General features: G+C 43.3%; 1 protein-coding gene across 2 annotated transcripts in view; it reads left to right on the plus strand.

Annotated features, from left to right (window-relative positions):
* The window catches only part of SEMA5A (semaphorin 5A), a 565,459-nt gene that overhangs the window by 404,537 nt on the left and 138,509 nt on the right, over window positions 1-22,413 (plus strand). For both annotated transcript variants that reach the window (XM_025270715.3, XM_044932529.2), the window contains exon 11: window positions 5,798-6,002. In XM_025270715.3, coding sequence (XP_025126500.2) covers window positions 5,798-6,002 — 205 coding nt within the window. The remainder of the gene's footprint in view (window positions 1-5,797; window positions 6,003-22,413) is intronic.

The following is a 22,413-nucleotide window of genomic DNA, read 5'->3' on the forward strand; positions in this document are numbered from 1 at the left end:
TTTGGTTTACCATGTTTGATAACCATGCTAACTTAAGGCAACCTGACTGACTTTTAAGGAACCACACACACTGGCATGGGGGGTGGGATATGTTGTGAATTAAGGGTCCATCCACTAACTGTGTATAAAGGGCCTTATACTTGCAAAAACCAATGGTTACATGCAGTTAGATATTTTAAATTATTGTTTGCCTACTAAGATTTGGAATTTTATGCAGTGCATATGTACTAGAAGGCTTCCTCGGTAGCTCAGACAGTAAAGAATCCACCTACATTGCAGGAGACGGGTTTGATCCCTGGTTTGGGAACATCCCCTGGAGAAGGGGATGGCAACCCACTCCGGTATTATTGTCTGGAGAAACCCATGGACAGAGAAGCCGGACCTCATTGTGGTCGAGCAGATAAGCAGGCCACTGCTGGAGGACCAGATGATGGGACCTGACCAAGTCATCAGCATCCTTCAGTACTCCATAGGCGTTTGCAACAAAACAGGAGGAAGGGTACCATCAAAGTCAAGCACTCTCCACGTGTGCCTCGGTGATCGTGGACATACCTACCAAGGGCCGGCAGGCTAGGGCTAGGATGGATCTGTCATCCTTGGAAAAAATAAACAAGAATGCAAATATTATTGTTATAAGAATTAGTAGAAGTATAGATGTATTACTCTCAGAGGTGTTAGCAAGACAAAGACTATGGATTGTAAGCCGCAGGAGGACGATGGCTGTGTTTTTACTATTTTTAATGTTTTCCTCTTGCTCAGAGTCCCTGGGGTGTCACGCCTACACTGCAGGAGCCCCATGTGTAAGCATGGTGAGAGAATTTGCAGCCCGTTAGAGAGCTAGGTGGATTACTTATGATCCAATAAATATATGGTATAAATTTAAATAGAATTCAAAATATTTGAAAAAGAATCCTCAGGTGAGATTTTCATTATAATTTGGCTAAAAAACCAAGACACTGTATAGTTTCAACCAGTTCTTGGCTAATGATACTGCTGATTGATTCCAACCTCTGCCTTTTTCCCCCCTCACCACAAAGCAGCTTTTTTTTCTCCAACACCAAGCCAGATGACCAAAAATTCAACTCAATTCTGACACTATTTACCCAGAGATAGCATCAGATCTCATGGTTGATAGACTCAGTCCTGCAAGACTCTCCCCTTGACCCTCTCTTCCAACACCAATCTCCAGTCCAGGTTGTCACCCTTGCTTCCGACCTGGGCTATAGGTGAATCCCCTCCTTAGGTTTGTTAATCATCTAGAGAGGCTCACAGAACTCAAACATTTTACTTATGAGAGTGTCCTTGTTGTTCAATCATTAAGTCATGTCCAACTCTTTGTGACTTCATGGACTGCAGCACACCAGGCTCACCTGTCCTTCTCCATCTCCTGGACTTTGCTCAAATTCATGTCCATTGAGCCAGTGATGCCATACAACCATTTCATCCTCTGATGCCCCCTTCTTCTACCTTCAATCTATCCCAGCATCAGGGTCTTTTCCAATGAGTTGGCTCTTCCCATCAGACGGTCAAAACATTGGAGCTTCAGTGTCAGTCCTTCCAATGAATATTCAGGATTGATTTCCTTTAGGATTGACTGGTTTGATCTCCTTGCAGTCAAAGGGACTCACAAGAGTCTTCTTCAACACCACAGTTTGAAAGCATCAATTCTTCAGCACTCAGCCTTCTTTATGGTCCAACTCTCACGTCTATACATGAGTACTTGAAAAACCGTAGCTTTGACTATATGGACCTTTATCTGCAAGTGCTATCTCTGCTTGTTAATACATTGTCTAGATTTCTCATAGCTTTCCCTCCAAGAAGCAGGCATCTTTTGATTTCAGGCAATCACTGTCTGCAGTGATTTGGGAGTCCAAGAAAATAAGCTTTCTTGTAAAGGACATAGCTCAGGAACATTCAGATGGAAGAGGTGCACAGGGAGAGTAGGGAAAGGTTTGGGTAAAGAGCATGGAGCTCTTTCTGAGCTGAGCATGCTTGCTGAATCTCCATGTGGTCACCAACCTGGAAGTTCTGAACACTCTATCCTTTGGAGCTTTATGAGCGTTTTTCACTTAAGCAGGTTGATTAAATCATCTGGCCATTGTTGATGGATTCAACCTCCAGCACCTTTCTCCTTCCTGGAGTTCAGCGCAGTGGGACAAAAAGTTCCACCCTCTGACCACAGGGATGGCAGCTCTGGAATTCAGCATTCCCACCCTTCAGTGAGGTCCAGAGGTCACCTCAGTAACTTAACAAAAGACGCCTTTATTGCTGTCTTCACTTAGGAAGTGTCAGGGGTTTTAGGAGCTCTGTGACAGAACAGGGATGAAAACTAACTATATGTTTCTTATTACAAATTGCAGTATCACAGTGACAATTCAGGTTGCAGCCTAGGGTTAGGGTAGCCATCATGAAAAAGACAGGTGGCAGTGGGGGGTTCCATTCTTCAGCCCCAGTACCGACCCTCCGCCCCCAGGTCTTGGAGTCTCCCAGGTCCCCAGACTCCTCAAGAGCAGCCAGAGGTCCTCAGTTTCATATTATGCCTCCCGGGTTTTATGATGTCAATTTTAAAAGCACTGTGTGCAGAAAACAAAACCTGGATGGAAAACTCCATTCCCCAGGCAGACTGCTCCTTGCCTCCTGTGACTTAAGAATTGCTGCTGATTTCAGGAAGAGAAAACAGCCAGACCTGGCCACTTTCAGAACTAGAACTTGCCTGGACAGACTTCAGACCGTTTTGTGACACTGTTGTTAACGGGCAGTGTCTCTGCCCTCCACGTGTCATTGTTAAATACGGTAATTATATAAAATCCCCTGGCTCTGCACCCCCTGCCCCAGTACAACTGCTGTGTGTTCACTCATTGATCCCTTCCTTCCTTCATTTATTCATTCCTTCCCTCTGGCCCCTGAAGCTCAATGGACCATAGAATTGCTGCCCTGCTGTGAGGCAGACCCACGGACCATTTATACCATTGTTTGAATGGCTTCTCTGTGCCAGGCGCACGGCCTGGCTCCTTGGCATTTACAAGCCTCACAGCAGCCCTCTGAAGGGAGCAGAAGAAGTGTTTTTGAGCCACTTTATAGATAAAGAGACAAGGACTGCGAGGCAGGGACTCACCTGAGGCCGCGTGGCCCCTGGGCCACAGAACTGACCCTTCACCTTCACCCGACCCTTCGCCACCTGGTACCGGGGGCACCCCTGCAAAGATGCAGCATTTAAACTAAGCTTTGGACTGGTCTTGGCATCCATTTTGCTCCAAGATTCTTTAAATATACCATCAGTCTATCCTTTGGGGGCATGTAGGCTATTTTATCAAGTGCTACAAAAATATCCTCAATTTTTCACAAGCCATTTCCATCGTCTACTTTTGCACCTCTAACCTATTATAAAACCACATATTAGAAACGACATGTTATAAAGGTTGTTTTTCAGATGGAATGGACAGGGACATTCATTTCCATCAACCCTGCCTCTATGAAGTTCTGCCGGGGATCAGCCTTTATTGGGCCTAGGATTTAAAGTTTATGAAAGAAATGAGAAATCGTGGTGATAATTTTCTGATTCTGTACGCTGCCCTGGGAAAGCTTGGCTTGCTTTCCCGCCCCTCTTTTAACCTCGTCCCTGCCCAAAACCATCCTCCATGACACCTGCCAGCCTTTGCGTAGTGCAGCTCTGAATTTAATTCTCCGCAGTTTCCAGGCTTGGATTTTTTTTTCCCTGTTTTAGTCCCAGAGTCCTCTGCATGGTATTTCTACCTGAAAAGTCCACTTCTTTCCTTCCTATTTCCTTCTGGTTTCTTCCTTTTCTCTCTCTTCATCTCCTTCCTCTCTCACATCCTTTAGTTCCTTACACCCCCCCTGTTCTTAAAAATTCATCATTGTCAGGGAGGAAGAAAGTTTCCTCTGCCCTTCTAGCTTCTTCCAACCAGTCTAAGAATTAAATTGGCATGAGACAGGTTAACACGAGAAAATCCAGCACAAGTTTAATAACACATACACATGAGAGGGACCCAGGAAAACTGAGTAACTCCCCCTAAAGCAGAAACCCTCACCTTAAATACCATCTTCAGCTAAAGATAAAAGAGCATGTTGCTGGTAGTGGTTTGAGACTTCAAAGAGGAGGAAGGCAATTGACCTGCACATAGAAAAGCAAATGTTTGGTAAACCAGAGTTTGCTGGGCCTGCAGAGACTGTTGGACACAGAGTGAGCTCTGGTCTCTGGGCCCTGCTGAATTTTCCCCACTACAGTCTGCCCTTATTCAGCGCAGACATCTCTGGAAATAGCTCTATTCCAGGAACAGGCCATCTATCTAAATTTTGTAAGCATTTAGGGGAAGGTCACAGTTTCTTCTCGAGTCCTTTGGGCCTCCGTTGTTTTCCGCTCTGGAGATAGTTCACATGCCAGAGAGATGTTTGGGGTGGCAAGCTTTGCTGCCCTGCACCATGTTTTTATTCTATGCTTGACTCTAACCAGAGTTTTTATTTCTTTTGGCTTGGGTTAGATAATAAGCGCATGATATAAGGCGAACAGAGTGTTTCGTTCGTGGAATTCTCCAGGCAGGAATACTGGAGTGGGTAGCCGTTCCCTCCTCCAGGGGAATCTTCCCGACCCAGGGATCAAACCTAGGTCTCCCACACTGCAGGCATATTCTTTACCATCGGAGCCACCAGGGAAGCCCAGATAATAAGGGCACAATAGTAAGGCTAATGTAGTGTTGTGTAGCTTCTGTGAAAGACAGCGGAACAGTATTGCATAGTTTACAGATTAAAATGACCTAAATCTATCTCTGTAGAATCCATGTCTTGCTTATAGACATGCCATCCCAAAGAAAGCTAGTAAATCTGCGTCATGCATTTGATGGCTGAATTTTCCACCTGGGAATCTGATGTGTCTGGCAGATTGAACGGTGTGCATTTAGCCAGACAACTCCCTCGGGGACTCTAGAGGTGATGAGGAGATTTTATGCATATGCTATTCAAATTAGCAGTGACTCCTACTTCATGTTTTTTTAAACTTCTGATCATTGATTTATTTTTACTTTTTATTTTATACTGGAGTATAGTTGATTTACAGTGTTGTGATAGTTTCAGTTATATGGCAAAGTGATTCAGCTATACAACACAAGGCAATGTGTTTGCATGCTCAGTCATATCCAACTCTTTGTGACCCCATGGGGCTCCTCTGTCCATGCGATTTCCTGGGCCACAATACTGGAATGGGCTGCCATTTCCTACTGTAGGGTATCTTCCTGATCCAGGGATCGAACCCGAGGCAGACCACTGAGATACCAGGGAAGCCTGCTCAGTTATTCTTATACATAGATCTATTCTTTTTCAAATTCTTCTCCCATTTAGGTTGTTACGTAATACTGAGCAGATTTCCCTCTGGTCTACAGTAGGTCCTTGTTGGTTATCCATTCTAAGTATAGCAGGATATACATGTCGATTCCCAACTCCCAAGCTATCCCCTCCTCACCCTTCCCCTGGTAACCATAGTTACCCCCTGGTAACCATAAGTTCCTTCTCTAAGTCTGTGGGTCTGTTTCTGCTTTGTTGATGTTACTTCATTTTGTTCTGATCACTCATTTAGGATGAGAGTTGAGAAGACTCCCCAAATACAATGAGCTCAGATCTAAACTGGGAGAGACACCAAGAATGGGGGCAGTAGGGGGACTGGAGAAGGGGGCACATTGGCACCGGCAGATATTCAGATTGCCAGTGGCCTCCCCAGCCAGGCTGGCTGGAGTGGCCCTGGGTGTGCAGGTGGCTGGGCCCAGTAACAGCCTCTCTCCCTCTGCAGTGCGGCACCGTGGACCAGGGCGTGTACGTGAACCTCACGGAGAGGAACCTGCAGGACGCGCAGAAGTTCATCCTGATGCACGAAGTGGTGCAGCCCGTGAGCCCCGTGCCCGCCTTCATGGAGGACAGCAGCCGCTTCTCCCACGTGGCCGTGGATGTGGTGCAGGCCCGGGACGCCCTCATCCACATCATCTACCTGGCCACAGGTAGGAGCCCACCCTCCTCTGCGGAGTGTTCTGCCAGCTCCTGATTTTGTGTGCGACCTTGGTGCCACGCTTTGGGCCTGCCTTCTTTCCTCCAAGCATCAAAGTGCTGTCTTATCTTCATCACCCTTTCTGAAGTAATTTAACCATCTGTTTTCAGTCTATTAGTTATAACTCTAATTGGAAAAGCAGTTCCTAATTTCTTTCTTTTTAATTTTATTGACATATAGCATCAATTTTAGCTGTATAGTAAAGTGATTCACTTATGCGTGCATCTGTATATTATTCTTTTTCATATTCTTTTCCATCATGGTTTATGACAGGATGTCGAACGTAGTTCCTGGTGCTCTACAGTAGGACCTTGTTGTTTATCCATCCTATATCTACTAGTTGCATCTGTTAATCCCAAACTCCTAGTACTTCCTTCCCCCATTCTCCTTGCAACTATGTCTGTTTTCTATGTGAGCCCATTTCTGTCTTGTAAATTCTGTTTCATTTCATTTGTGTTGTGTTTTAGATTTCACCTAACTCTCTGTCTGTGTCTGTGTTAGTTGCTTAGTTGTGTCTAACTCTTTGTGACCCCATGGGCTGTAGCTCATCAGGTTCCTCTGTCCATGGGATTCTCCAGCCAAGAATACTGGAGTGGGTTGCCATTTCCTTCTCCAGGGGATCTTCATGACCCAGGGATCAAACCCCGGTCCCCTGCATTGCAGGCAGATTCTTTAACATCTGAGCTATAAGGGAAGACCTATAAATGATATCATATGGTATTTGTCTTTCTCTGTCTGACCTACTTTGCTCAGTATGATAATTTCTAGGTCCATCCTGGTTTGGGGTTCTAATTCCAATCATGATAGATGACAAGCCATTCAGCAAATACGTCCTCTAGAGACTAACTTTTCTTTTCTACAGACCTGGTTTTCCTGCTTTTGATATAATCTACTGCTTATTGATAAATTCATTCATAGTCGAGCAAGATGTTACTAATGCCAATCACAGGATGGGCTCTGGGAGAAGACGCCATACATAGAACTCTTCTGTAGTTTGCATGACACACTAGGCAGGTTGTTTGTTAAACTCAAGGGGAAGAGGGGATTGCCGTGGATGAAGGCCCCTTCCAGCAGGGAAATGGCCATGAATACAGAAACAGCCCCACTCCCGACCTTGCGCAGGGCCTAAGGGCAGACATGCAGAGTTCTCCTAGCATCTGGATACATGGATAGTATTTAATTTGTTTAGACTAGCTGGGTGATTCTAACTTTAAGGACTCTTAAATTATAAATTTCATGTCTCATCCAGGTTCTGGGTCTTTTCATTTATCTCTTCTAGCACTGCTGAATACATTTTGAAGGTGATATCTTCTTTTGCAAGTTTTAATTCAGAATACAATTTAGCTTTAAAAGGATGTCATTTGAAATGATCTAGCAGATAGCTTTCTTCTTTATTTTCAAGGCATTGAAACGTACAAATGGAATATTAGAAGGAATATCCAAAAATGCCAGCCTGTTTTAACTAAACCTGCTAACAGCTGAACCATTTCTGACAAGTAGGGATGTCAAAGATTGCAGAATTGGACTTTTAAAATTCAGAAGGCTGATGTTTATGTGGGCTTTTATTTATAGCGTGGATGGGCCTCCCAGGTGGCACTAGTGGTAAAGAACTCACCTGCCAATGCAGACGAATCAGAAAAGCAAGGTTTGATCCCTGGGTTGGGAAGATCCCCTAGAGAAGGGCATGGCGACCCACTCCAGTATTCTTGCCTGGAGAATCCCACAGACAGAGGAGCCTGGTGGGCTACAGCCCATAGAGTTGCCAAGAGTCAGACATGATTGAAGCGACTTAGCATGCACACAGCCAATAGGTGACATCAAGGCAAACCTTGGATACATTTGATGGTAGAGCTGATACTGAGCAGACATGGCAGGACCTTACTGTCCATATGCTGTATATCATCCAGACGTTAAGAAGGGCTCAGCTGATACAGGGCTTCCCTGGTAGCTCACCTGCAATGCAGGAGACCCCAGTTCGATTCCTGGGTCGGGGAGATCTGCTGGAGAACGGATAGTCTCCCCAGTCCAGTATTCTTGGGCTTCCCTTGTGGCTCAGCTGGTAAAGAATCCACCTGCAATGCGGAAGACCTGGGTTCAGTCCCTGGGTTGGGAAGATCCCTGGAGGAGGGTATGGCAACCCCCTCCAATGTTCTTGCCTGGAGAATCCCCATGGACAGAGGAGCCTGGTGGGCTACAGTCCATGGGGTCACCAAGAGTCGGACATGACTGAGGGACTAAGCACAGCACAGCTGATACAGCATTGGTATAATTACCATTCACAGCCAGTGAATATGAAGCTGGGCTACTTCCTAACTCGCTAGTAGGGTCAGTTGGGTATCTTGGGTTTAGCAATCAGATTTGGTAATTTTTCTTCCTTTACCTGGGGTTTACTTGAATAAGCACAAATTGGAGAAACCCTGCCTGTGGTCATTTGAAAGTCGGTTACTTCTATTTCTCAGTAGTTTCTAAAAATCAAAGTGAAATAGGCCTTTGTTAATTGTACTGCTCATGGTGCTTCTTGCGCCTCGAATGATATTGTCCCTGCTGGCCAGCACTGCACTGAGACCAACAGCTTTTCCTGTACACCTTCTGGGGCTGAATCTTTGCTACTCCCATCTTTGTCTTATCCAAAATCTAGCCAGGGTGAGACACATTCTCTGGCTCATGACTGTGTGGATATTTTGCAGGTCTTCTCAGAACAGGAGTCAACATGGCCATGTTGCCTTTAGAATATTTAAGAGTGGCGTTTTATGAATGACTGAGTCTTACAACCAAACAGCTGCTGAGTTCCTCTCTCCAAGGACAGAATGAGCATTGTGTTGACCATCCGTGGATTCTGGGCATCTTGATTTTGGGAACCCCCATCTTTTCGGGCCTGTATCCTCCCTCTGTGACATGCCTTTGCTAGCTCTGTGTATCTTCCTGCCCCTCATGTGAGGCTATCTCTTTTGCTCTTAGCTATGGCTGTTCTCATTCTCTGTTCCAACCCTGCAAATACCATTCCATTTCAGAGCTTCTACTGTCCTCTCTAGGGAGAAATGTATTGCTTTTTCTGACTGGGCCTCAATTCCAATGTCTACAGATTTGCTCCTCCAACATGCTGTCACTCTTGTTAAAATGTGTGTATGTGCTCAGGTGCTCAGTCATGTCTGACTCTTTGTGACCCCATAGACTGTAGCCCACCAGGGTCCTCTGTAGCCCACCAGGCTCCTCTGTCCATGGGACTTTCCAGGCAAGAATACTGGAGTGGGTTGCCATTTCCATCTCCAGGGGAATCTTCCTGACTCAGGGATCGAACTTGGGTCTCCTGCATTAGCAGGTGGATTCTTTACCACTGAGCCACCTGGGAAGCCCCTTGTTCAGGTACCACATTCTATAATGCTGAGCCCTCTGCCACCTCTGCTAATCATTTATTTTACTTTTTCCATGACTGTTTATTCCCTTAATTCAAGCCCTTATTTCTGGGGTGCTGTTTTGGAATACTGTTTGTTCAGTGAGGGCGTGGATAAGACTCACCTGGAGGACAGGTGAAAGGCAGGTTCCTGAGCCCAACCACATGAGATCTTGATTCAGTACAGAGATGGGGGTGTTTTTACTAGGTTCCCAGGTCAACTCAATGCCAGGCATTTCTGGTCCATACTTAAGAAGTGCCTTTCTACAGGAAATAGTGATGATTACTGACTTAGACTCACTTCTCTATAAGGAATGTACCTTGCTTATCTCTGTGCTTGGGCTCTGATAACATTGAGATTGATTTCTAATTGTTCCTGATGCAGATATAAAATCTGTTACTTGATGTGAACATTACAGACATTTTCACAGCTCATCTCACTTGCTGGTATTATTGGCTAATCAGGGGAGCTACCAGGGCTTCCCTTATAGCTCAGTTGGTAAAGAATCTGCCTGCAGTGCAGGAGACCCCAGTTTGATTCCCGCATCAGGAAGATCCACTGGAGAAGGGATAGGCTACCCATTCCAGTATTCTTGGGTTTCCCTTGTGGCTCAGCTGGTAAAGAATCTGCCTGCAATGCAGGAGACCTAAGTTTGATCCCTGGGTTGGGAAGATCCCCTGGAGAAGGGAAAGGCTACCCACTCCAGTATTCTGGCCTGGAGAATTCCATGGACTGCATAGTCCTTGGTGTCACATTGTGTCCCATGGGGACACGACTGAGCGACTTTCACTTTTAGCAAAGCAGATATGACTTGACTTGAAAGAAAATGTTTTAAAATGAAGCAAGCTAATACAGAATGATTAAAATATAGGCTAAGAAATAGAAATCATATTGATAGGACTTGGTGGTCTGGGCTGGACAGGCAAAGATACCTGGAATGACTTCCCTGAGATAAAGGAAGAATAGAGTCTATACATTTCAAATCACACCATTCTTGAGCAATATTAACTCAGAATAAATGAACACTGAATATAGTCAGGTTAAGATTTTAAATTACAATAATAAAGAAATATTCAGGTGCTCATGAGAAAAAAAAATCTACAAGTGGAAAAATAAAGGTGGTTCTAGAATACTCTCTGACTGCATAAATCTGTGAAATGTAGTCTGAAATATTCTGAGAAAAAGAAAATATGAATCAAGAGTATTATATTCAATTAGAAATGAAGAAAACAGGCAGACATTCCTCAAAATGAAAATCTCAAGCAATAGAATAAACACCAGGAGTGTCTTCTACAAGCACAAAACAAGACTAATTACTGGCTGGATTCAGCCAAACAAATGATGGAGGAGTTTTGAAAAGAAAAAAAGAAAAATAAGGCAAAACAATGGAGCACTTAAGACTAGATTTCAAGTAAAGCAATATATGTAAAAATTGGAAGAAAGTTGAATGTGACTCAAGAGTTTTCATTCTAGGCTAATCTTTCCTTCAAAGATAAAGGTACATGGAAAATTTAGGAATATAGCATCTATGGTTTCTTACTTTTGAAACAGAAAACCGTGTTTTGTAGTCAAAGAAGAAAATTAGAACAGAAATGTCAGGAAAGAAGTCATAGAAAAGGGATGGCTGGTGAGCTAAGGATGCATTTTCATTTTGGATGAAAGAAAAATTAGGGAGTCCTATAGAACATGAGGGCTTCCCTGGTGGCTCAGCGGTAGAGAGTCCAAATTCAGCCAATGGAGGAGATGCAGGTTCAGTCCCCGGGTCGGGCAGATCCTCTGGAGAAAGATATAGGAACTCACTCCAGTACTCTAGCCTGAGAAATCCCATGGACAGAGAAGCCTGGTGGGCTACAGTCCATGGGGTCACAGAGTCAGACACCATTTAAAAACTAAACAACAATAGAACATGAAGGCCTCTGAGAGTTGATGGAACACCCTGTGCACAGAAAACTTAGAGAAGGGCCTTGAGGGTCCATCACTGCGGATGGTGACTGCAGCCATGAAATTAAAAGACGCTTACTCCTTGGAAGAAAAGCTACAACCAACCTAGACAGCATATTAAAAAGCAGAGACATTACTTTGCCAACAAAGGTCCGTCTAGTCAAAGTTATGGTTTTTCCAGTGGTCATGTATGGATGTGAGAGTTGGATTATAAAGAAAGCAGAGCACTGAAGAATTGATGCTTTTGAACTGTGGTATTGGAGAAGACTCTTGAGAGTCCCTGGACTACAAGGAGATCCAACCAGTCCATCCTAAAGGAAATCAGTCCTGAATGTACTTTGGAAGGACTGATGTTGAAGCTGAAACTCCAGTACTTTGGCCACCTGATGCAAAGAGCCGACTAATTGGTAAAGACCCTGATGCTGGGAAAGATTGAAGGCGGGAAGAGAAGGGGACGATGGAGGATGAGATGGTTGGATGGCATTGCCAACTCGATGGACATGAGTTTGAGTAAACTCTGGGAGTTGGTGATGGACAGGGAAGCCTGGAGTGCTGTAGTCCACGGGGTCGCAAAGAGTCGGACATGACTGAGTGACTGATCTGAACTGAACTAAGCCCGTCCTCAGATTTTCTTGGGCTTCCTTTCCCTGGATCCTCAGCCATTTGCTCCATCCCAGGTGCCACCTGGGCTGATAGATGCCTGGGCTAGATGATGCGCTTTTTCCCACTGATGCTGATCAGCTTGTGGCCAGGCCCTCCTGCCGCTTCTGGACATGAATCAGACATCACACCGCTTGCCTGGAATGTGGATTCTCAGGCAGATGCTAAATGATCTGGGAGACGCAACCTGGAAGTTCAGGGGAATGAACTTTCAGTAAGGTGAAGGTTGATGGACAAGAGGCATGATATGGAAAGGAACCATCTAATAAATTTCCTTTCTCTTTTTTTCCTCCAGTGGCCAGTGGGTTCTTCACATAACCGAGCAGATGTGCCAGCATACAGGGGTGGCCCACAGTGACCCCTCACTTGGCATTAACCCCTACCTTTCCTGCTCAAACTTGTCCCTCACTCACACGTCCTGGGTTGCACCCCTAATAATGCATCAGCTCTTAATTCTTGCTTCACGTTCAGCTTTCTAGGCAATCACACTAAAGAAGAATTCACCCAACCATGTAGAGTTGCCTGACTGTAAACAAAGGCAGGGATAGATGATATAGGCTCAATAGACCAGATTAAGACTTTAATCTGAGTACAACAATAATAATGCAACAAAACTTTGTAAAAAGAGTAAATTATATGCATCAGTAGATGTTTTCAAAATCATTGAGTAAGTTGGGAAAAAAAAATAGACTAGTGTCCATAGTACCTGAAGAATGGATTGGAGAGTAGTAGCAAGGGCAGAAACAGGATAGAACTTATTTTTTACAACATCAGTATGATTTTGAGGCACGACCTGCTGGTTATATAAGAACAAACAGGCAGTGTAGTGACATGTCATTCAATGAAATTGTGTAATGAAGACTAGTCTGCGGTCAAGGCTGTTTCAGTCATAAACAAGATGGGTGTGGTGGCCTTGGCCGGCAGACAGGCAGTGGTGGTGTAGACTGAAGCATGTGCTCTCAGCCAGGCTATACAGCTCCCAAGGAAGCAAACATCAGTTCTTAAGAGACAAAACCCTTATTTTTATGTGTAAGGAACAGATAGGAGGAGAAGGGGACAACAGAGCACGAGATGGTCGGATGGAATCACTGACTCGATGGGCATGAGTTTGAATAAGCTCCAGGAGTTGGTGATGGATAGGGAGGCCTGGGGTGCTGTGGTCCAAGGGGTCACAAAGAGTCAGACACGACTGAGCGACTGAACTGAATGGATGATACATGCACCACATAAACAAATACACTATCTTTAGTATTAAAATTTCATGGGCATGAGGACAATTACAGAAAAAGAAATAAGATAGTCTCCTTGCCAGAGTGATCATTTTAAAAAGTTTGAGAAACATTGCTGTTGGGTGTTTTCATGGAGGGAATAGAAGTAAATAGATTCAGTGTATGTTATGTTCTGGAGGTATGTTTGGGTGAGGTAAGGGGTCATATCAAAGAGTGTCTTAATTTTCTTGCGAGGCGGCAGTTGAAGCTGACAATCTTTTGACAGCGTTTTCTGAGAAGGGAAGAAGTTGCAGCTTTGGTGTCAAACTCCCTGGGTAAACAAAAGGGACTTTCTGTCCTCAAGAAGCCTATCTTTCAGAAAGAGACACAAACAATAAAACAAATAGCTACATTAAGTGTTAGATGGGGAAAAAAATAAAGCAATAAGAAGGAATGGGGGAGGGGAAGATTTCAGTGTCCCTTCTTAGGGTAATGCGTGAGAGCCATCATGTATAATGATTTCCAAGAGGAAAAAAAAAACTGAAATTCTACTTTCCAGAACTCCAGTTTGGGGAAATAAATGACTTTGAATATTTTCAGTAGAGACTAGACCCCTTGAATGCGGGTTTTATAAAGTTGCCAACCCCTGCTGGGAATCATCTCCCTGAGAAGGAAAACGGAGCTGCAGAAGGAGTCACTAAATGGGTGACATTCTGATGCTCACGTGGGGCTGGGGTCAAGCCAACCAGAGGGAAGAGAAAGGAGATTCCCCGGTGCAGGTGGGAGCCCAGACTCACGAGTCCATGTGGCTTTTCCACAAGGACCATGGAGAAAATATCACCAATGATTCTATCCTGTTTTCCCTCTTTTCTTTTCCAAATAGATTTTTAATACAAAACAGGCATTTTTTTTTAATTGTCACATGCTATTAACAATGCTTAAAATCCAGAAATCGGCAATATTTCCAAAATGAGTTCACAGAGAAAAAACGAAGAAATAAAAAATGTTCCAGAAACTTCTGTAAGAGTAACGATCATCACCTAGCTCAACCCCACTCTTGACTTATTTCCCTGAATATAGTTTCTTCCAGAAGCTAATTATCCAGTTTTTCAGCTCCCTTTCTAAAGAGAGGAAGACAAGACTGCTGAGTAAAGGAGGGGCCTCAATATTCCCTGGGACTAAAGTACAGGGATCTTTTCAAGCACCAAAATTTAAGTAATACATTTAATGCTCCCATTACTAACAATTATCTCCCTTAATATTTATAAGGAATTTGCAACTACTTAAGTTTCACAGGCAAGCATCAATCTGTGAAAATCCTATGTTGAAAAGATTTTTTACAGTCACTCCAAATTCTCTCCCTCTCAGTGGCAGCTGGAAATCCCAATCTAATCCAGGTTTGCTCTGTATGTGCCCATTTATGTAAGGGGTTCCCCTAGGCTGAAAGGGAGCATTACATCATTTGAGTGCTTGATAAAATTTAATGAATTTTCAGTTTAATGATAAAATACCTGTAGTGAATAGCAACAATGTAGGAAAATGCCAGTTTCCTGGTGTCACGGGTTCAGTTGTGTTCCCTGCAAAACTGGCTCAGAATGTGAACTTATCTGGAAAGAGCCCTTGCAGATGTCATTGTGATGTCTTGTGTGCTGCGCTCAGTCGTGTCCGACTCTTTGCAACCCCATAGTCTGTGGCCCACCAGGCTCCTCTGTCCATGGGATTCTCCATGCAAGAATGCTGGGGTGGGTTGTCATTCCCTTCTCCAGGGATCTTCCTGATCCAGGGATGGATGCTGGGTCTCCTGCATTGCAGGCAGATTCTACCACTGAGCCACCTGGGAAGTCCTATACCGGAGTAGGGTGGACTCTTAATCCAATGTGACTGGCATTCTTATAAGAAGAGGAGAAAGACACACACGGGAGAATGGCATGTGACAACTTAGCAGAGATTGGAGTGATGTGACTGAGCCAGGGAACACCAGTGATGGACAGCCAGCACCAAAGGCTGGGGAGATACCAGGAAGGATTTTATTCTGAATCTCCAGGGAGCGTGGCCCTGCCAATACCTTGATTTCAGACTTCTGGGCTCCAGGATAGTGGGATGAGAAATTTCTGCTGCTTTAAGCCACTTAGAATGTGATATTCTATTGTAGCTGTCCCAGGACACTAATTCACCTGGGTATACTTTTCCACTTTGCACCTGATGTTGCAGCCAAATTTTAAGTGCTAGCCTGCTCCCCTGACATTCCTCAAATGTCCTGAATGCAACGAACAAAATTAGTGTTTTAGTATTACTTTATGTCAGGCCCAATTAAAATGAAAAGTCTACTGTTGAATACAATTTAATGTATGCCAAACCACTTAAAATGGTATAACAACTTTACTAATTATAAGAACATTACTGCTTGCTTTTTAATGTGTTTTGTTTTTAAACATGTTTTCTGAATAATTTTTGTACTTTAGGCCTAGTTCCCCAACCACGAAATAATCTGAATTATATGCTAATTAGTAAATATCACAATTTAGTCCAAATTGATGCAATCCACTTCTGTCTTTATGGGAGACCCAATTTTCATTTTCTTCTCTGCTTTCTCTCTACTGCCTTTCTTTGGTTCTGACCCATGTAAGTCTTTCATTCTTTCTTTTTCATATTTCACAAGATCAGTTTTGATTGAAAGTTGCCCCAGGAAGTAAATTGTTACAGTTGGTGGACAACACAAACTGTTTCTCTTTACCTCATCTTTTCATATAGATCCTGTCTGGTGCACATTTTTGGTGTAACTCCTTTAGAAATCAGGACAGTTACTGGAGGTTAACAATGATAGTTCTTCCATTCCCAGTCTTGCTGTTCTCCTATTTATACAAAACTCTTGAAGCCTATTATTGTTTCTGTGTGACATGACATCATAACTCCAAAGAGGTTTTAGTAATACCCACCAAATATCCCAGGTTTCCTTGTTCTGTGAATCAGAGAGCTCCACTTCTGCAGAGAAATATTCAAACCACTTGCTCTGCAAACTTCATAAGGCAAGTCTAACGTAGATCACCAGTTATTAGAATGCATAATTTAAGGTATGTTTTTTGTAGATACCTTTATCCTGGAAATTCCATTATGAGAAGACCCACTTCTCTGCTAATTTGATCATGAACCTGCAAGTTTTATTATAAAAGGATTTCTGTAGCTGATCTTAAAAACAAACATTCCCATAGGTAATAGGACTCCCAATTAAATGGCTACACCATCCTCATTCATTTTGTCATCTGGAGCTAAATACATTGTACAGTTATTACCAACACTTGTTAATGGCTCCTACTTATAGAAACTTGGTTAAAAGTTTTTGTCCAAATATATATTGTTACAAGGGATTTTGTCTAAATCCTATAAATGGGGTCACAAAGAGTCCTACACTACTTAATGACTGTACAACAACAAATGTATATAAGGGCTTCCCTGGTGGCTCAGCTGTCAGAGTCTGCCTGCAATGCGGGGGACATGGGTTCCATCCCTGGGTCAGGAAGATCCCTTGGAGGAGGGCACCAACCCAGTCCAGTATTCTTGCTTGGAGAATCCCATGGACAGAGGAGCCCAGCCAGCTACAGTCCACAGGGTTGCAGAGAGTCGGACATGAATAAAACAAATGAGCAATCACATACGTATATAATATCTTATATATGCATATAAATATATATATATATAATCTTAGCAGTTTAATACGAAATACATGTATTATCTTACAGCTTCTGTGGGTCAGGAGACTGGGCTTGGTTGGGTTTTCTGCTCAGGCTCTCACCAGGCTGTGTCAAGATGTTAGGTAGGGCTGTAGTCTCCTCTGAAGGCTGGACTGGTGAAGAATCCACATATGGGTTCATTCAGGTTGTTGGCAAAAGTCAGGTCCTTCTGGCTGTGTGACTGGGGTCCCCAGGGTTTTGATGGCTCTTGGCAGAAACCATCTCATGTCCTGCAGGTGGCCTGCAGCTGCTCCCCACCCAGTCTTCTTCATCCACCTGCAAAGAGCCATCTTCTCAGGAAAGGTCCTGTCTATCTTTTAAGGGTTTTCACCTGATCAGACCAGGTCCACAAAAGATAATCCCATTCTAACCCAAAATCAACTTATTTGGGATCTTAATCACATCTGCAGAATCCCTTTGCTGTTGCCATACAAGGTCAGCTAATCACAGGAGTGATATATCATCATCAAAGGTTGGACCACTCAAGGAGAGGTACATATATATAATACATGTAATTGTGGGGCCACCTTAGAAATTTGGGGGCTTCTCGAGGAGGAGAAGGGGACGGCAGAGGATGAGATGGCTGGATGGCATCACTGACTCGATGGACGTGAACTCTGGGAGTTGGTGATGGACAGGGAGACCTGGCGTGCTGCGATTCATGGGGTCGCAAAGAGTCGCACACGACTGAGCGACTGATCTGATCTGATCTGATCTGATGGCTCAGCTGGTAAGGAATCCGCCTGCAATGCAGGAGACCCCAGTTCGATTCCTGGGTCGGAAAGATCCCCTAGAGAAGGGATAGGCTACCCTCTCCAGTATTCCTGCCTGGAGAATCCCCATGGAAGAGGAGCCTGGTAGGCTACAGTCCATGGGGTTGCAAAGAGTTGGACATGACGGAGCGACTAAGCACTTAACAATTTTCTGCTGTAGGAAGTTTCTTGAAGCCTCCACCCACACCTGCTACCCACTCCTACCAAACAAACAGATAAAAAAGCCTCTCAATGTAAGTTTCGATTTTGAAAATTTAAAACTAAGTACAAAATGTTTCCAGTCCTGCAGTTATTAGGGCCGTTCATATTTAAAAGGCAAAAACCTGTGGCTCTAGTCTGGGCTGTCCAGTTACATTGATTATTTGTTCTCCACCTGGTTGTCTAGCCCAGACTGAAGTGCTCATAGCAGAATGAAGTCATTTTTCATTGGCTTCGATGCTCCATGAGCTAATGTCTGCACTGGGAAAAAAAATCAATAATGTAGAAGTGGAAGTCTGGGGGAAAATGCCTTATATTTATGGCATTTCACAGATAATTCCCTCACAAGCTAAAAACAAATAAACAAAATATCTTACAACATTAAAAATGCAAGGGCCGTGCCCATGTCTGCCTTCTCTCTCTCCCTCCTTTCTCTGGACTGTGACCTTGAGGAGCGGTGCTTTCCTGACTGTGGGGATGAACACATAGCCTGTCAGGAACATTTTTCTGACATCACCCTACAGGCAGGGAGGGAACTGCACAAATCTCCCAGGGGTTGCTTCCTCTCTGACACCCAGGTATTACAGGACCACTGGGGAGCTGTCTGGATTCCCACAGTATGAAATTGTCCAGTACTCAGTTGTCGTGGACCTCTGTGAACACACAGAATCAGAATGAGGCTTTGTCATTCATTAGGAAATGCAAGAATCCACCTGCCAATGCAGGAGACGCAGGTTCCATCTCTGGGTCAGGAAGATCCCCTGAAGAAGGAAACGGCAACTTACTCCAGTATTCTTGCTTGGGAAATCTCATGGACAAAGGAGCATGGTGGGCTACAGTGCATGGGGTTGCAGAGTCAGACACGACTTATTGACTAAACAACAGCACCAAGAGAGTGCAAGGGACAGACTCAGGACTCACCAAGAGAGTGCAAGGGACAGACTCAGGACTCCCTCACCCTGCATGTTGCTGATGGGCAATAAAATAATTGTAATATTGCTGTCAACTGGCCCACCGTCATCATTCTCTAACTCATTAAATCAGAAAGCAAGATTCTTCTTAGTACCATAAAATCTGGAATAATTTGATTCTGTTTATGATGTGTTAACAAATTGAATCTTTGCACTAGAAAAACTCAGATTTCACTCTTGCCCTGTGAAAGGAATGTTGTCCCTGGAGCAAATGTTTCTAAAATGATTTCATCTCAACACAGGACGTGGTAACATAGGCTTTGCAAAGTGTCGGGTTGCTTGGGCCACAGTGGACCTGCATCTGATGTCTAGCAGCAAATTACATCTAGGATTGTTTACATCTTGACTTTAACCATCTGCCTTTTTCATTCCTTGTCTAAGCACTTTTTGCCATCCTTGCTGGCTTGTACATATGATCCTTACCTAACAATAATGACCAACCGTTACTGAGCAGATTTAGGCCCTGACCTCCAGGTAATTAAATTCTAAAACCGGCAGCAGTGCACACAGAAGGACCAGGAAGGTATAAGTGCAGTCTTCCGTGCATCATGAAATATCATTAGCAATGACATTACATGCGGCCTTTTTTTCCAGAAGTTGTTACACAGCAGAGTGACTGGAGGAAAAAGCTCCCTATCATTTCTTTGCAAATAAACCTTTGCAGAAGAGATGGGGGTAAAGAAATCCCTTAGCACAGAAGGAAGAGGTTTGACAGACCTGATAAGAGAGTGCCAAGGTGTAGTGGGTGATGTGCACCTATTAATACTGTAGTTCCCACCTGGAGCCCATTAGAGGAAGTGGTGAATTAACCCAGGTGGGAGGAATTAATCCTTCCACCAGGATGCCTGCAGAAAATTGTAATTGGTGTAAACAGCTTGATGGTAGTGTGATTATCGACAGGGCACATCTATAAACCTGCGTGGGTGTGGGAAACTGTATTTGTCTTTTGCAGAGATGTCAACATCAAAATTTCTTTTAACTTATTTCTTGCAAAAAAAATTGCCTAATCCTACAGTGTGATTAAAAACCCATCCAATTATTTGTTGGTTTATGATATTTTCACCTACCTTTCCTTACTGAAATGTTGAAATAGTCAAATCGATGTTTCCTGAACAGAATATTTTATGGTCTTTAAACAGAATTCTCTTTCCAAAAAGATGCTGCAGAGGTTCTTGTCAAGGAACCATACAATTCTCGTAGTATTAAGAACAAGATAATGTTTTAAGGCAATGCCCCTCTGAGCAAATGCTGTTCCGACTTGGTTCTATCTGATTTACATGTTGGGTAAATAAGTATTTCCTCAGAGATGCTGAAGGCATGACTTTTGCTAATGAGACCTTGTAGTATATGAAGAATCAAGGCAGCCCAAACTTACCTCCTAAAGTCAAGAATATCTGAAATTATAATTATATATGTATGAAGTTGCTCCCATAGATGAAAAAGTAATGAACACTCAAGTTGATCCCAATTGTGCATTGGCTGATAGTAAAAGCCAAATCACTGCTGAATGAATGGATAGATGAAACCAAGGAGCCATCTGTCTATCTGTCCAGCCAGCCATCCTTGCAGTCATCCAGCCCATTGTCATTATGTTAACTAAACCCAAATGTGACAGAAAGAAGAAAAAAGCTCTGAGCTTTTTCACCATTTAAGAACATTCAATGCAAATTAACTTTTTGACCAAGTGAATAATTATCATCACTTTTTGGATTTCTGAAGACTATAAAAGCTTAACTCTGTATGAAGCTATTAAAGCATTTTGAGATTAAAACAATGTTCAGAGGGCAGTTCTTGTTATCTATTTTTAGTCTAATCTTGCACTCCAACTGAGTACAATGAAACTGATTAAATATGTAATTTTTTATTTGAAGAATTAAACTTGAGTAGAGAGAAAGGACAAGAAAATTTGCTCAAGATAGATGATTGCTTTCTTTAACAAGAAAATATGTGTTAAGCATTGTTATCATGTGAGGCTAAAATATTGAGAATTATCTAAAATTACTATAAGTTCCTTATTAGAATCTTGAGTCAAGAACAGTAGAAGTTGGTTTTTACACCAAGAACAATATGAGGTTTTATGACCCTTAATTTCCATGTATTTATGTTGAGGAATGGAACGTGAAAGTCACTCAGTCATGTCTGACTCTGTGAGACCCCACAGCCTATACAGTCCGTGGAATTCTCCAGGCCAGAATACTGGAGTGGGTAGCTGTTCCTTTCTCCAGGGCATCTTCCCAACCCAAGGATCAAACCCAGGTCTCCCACACTGCAGGTGGATTCTTTACCAGCTGAGCCACAAGGGAAGCCCAAGGATACTGGAGTGGGTAGCCTATCCCTTCTCTAGGGTATCTTCCCGACACAGGAATCGAACCAGGGTCTCCTGCATTGCAGGCGGATTCTTTACCAACTGAGCTACCATGTTTCCTGCCATATCAGTAAACAAGGATGTCACAATCATCAATGATTTCAGCCTTCCAAATGTGAAGTTCTGAGCTGTCAGGGCACCCAGGAAGGAGAGGAATACTTGCCCCCCAGGAGTCATCAGGCTGCAGCCACTCCCTAGAGTGAGCACTGAGGAACTCAGGATGTGAAAAAACCCAGGATACTGGCCCCAGATAGCTGAGATGCATATGAAAGGAATGATTTCAGTGAGCCCAGACTCTTGAATCTTCCCATATATAGAAAAGAACTAAATTCCTTACCTTGAAATGTCTGGTTTTCTTTAATTCACAAAATACTTTTGATGTTCAGAATGCCTGCCCTTTGTTGCAAATCTCTATATAACCTGACTCCTCCCTGCCATCCCCAGCATTCTCAGAGCAGTTCTCTCAGGGTTATTGAAATGCTGTCTCCCAAGCATGAAGTCCTAACAAGTCCCACCGAATAAAACATAACTCTCAACTTTTAGGTTGTGACAATTTTTGTCGACAGTGTTAATGATAAAAATGTCAGTAAATGTCTAACTATTCAAAATGTAAAAAAAAAATCCTCACTTATAGTATTTAGAGTGATATTAAAATCTAATTATTAGTGTAGGCATTTCATGTAGATCCTCATTGATATACTCAATTAATTTTTAAAATCTGACCTTGACTGTAGCAAAAGAATACTGGTTCAAAGTGAAAGCCCTATCTGCAGAGATGTTGACTTGTCCTTGGTAAACTGGTTATTTCACAGGCCATCTTCACAACACACTATTGCTCTGAGTTCAACTATATATATATATATATATATATACATACACATACATACACATATTAAACTTATAAATTATACTGCTTACAAAATATTGGCATTTTCTGTTTAAATTGTGGGCAGCATTAATTTCTCGCTGCACAGACTGGATAACAGTCAGTTGTCTTGGTCTTCATTGAATTGCTGACTTGGGAAGAGCCACCTGCAGCTTGTCTTGAGGACCTTCTAATTTTCAGGGTTGGGGTTCCTTAACCTGCACCTCTGGGTTCCTCAGGTTCCGGAGCCTCCCTGCCTTGAG

This window comes from Bubalus bubalis, chromosome 19, assembly GCF_019923935.1.
Source record: "Bubalus bubalis isolate 160015118507 breed Murrah chromosome 19, NDDB_SH_1, whole genome shotgun sequence".
NCBI classification, from domain to species: Eukaryota; Metazoa; Chordata; class Mammalia; order Artiodactyla; family Bovidae; genus Bubalus; species Bubalus bubalis.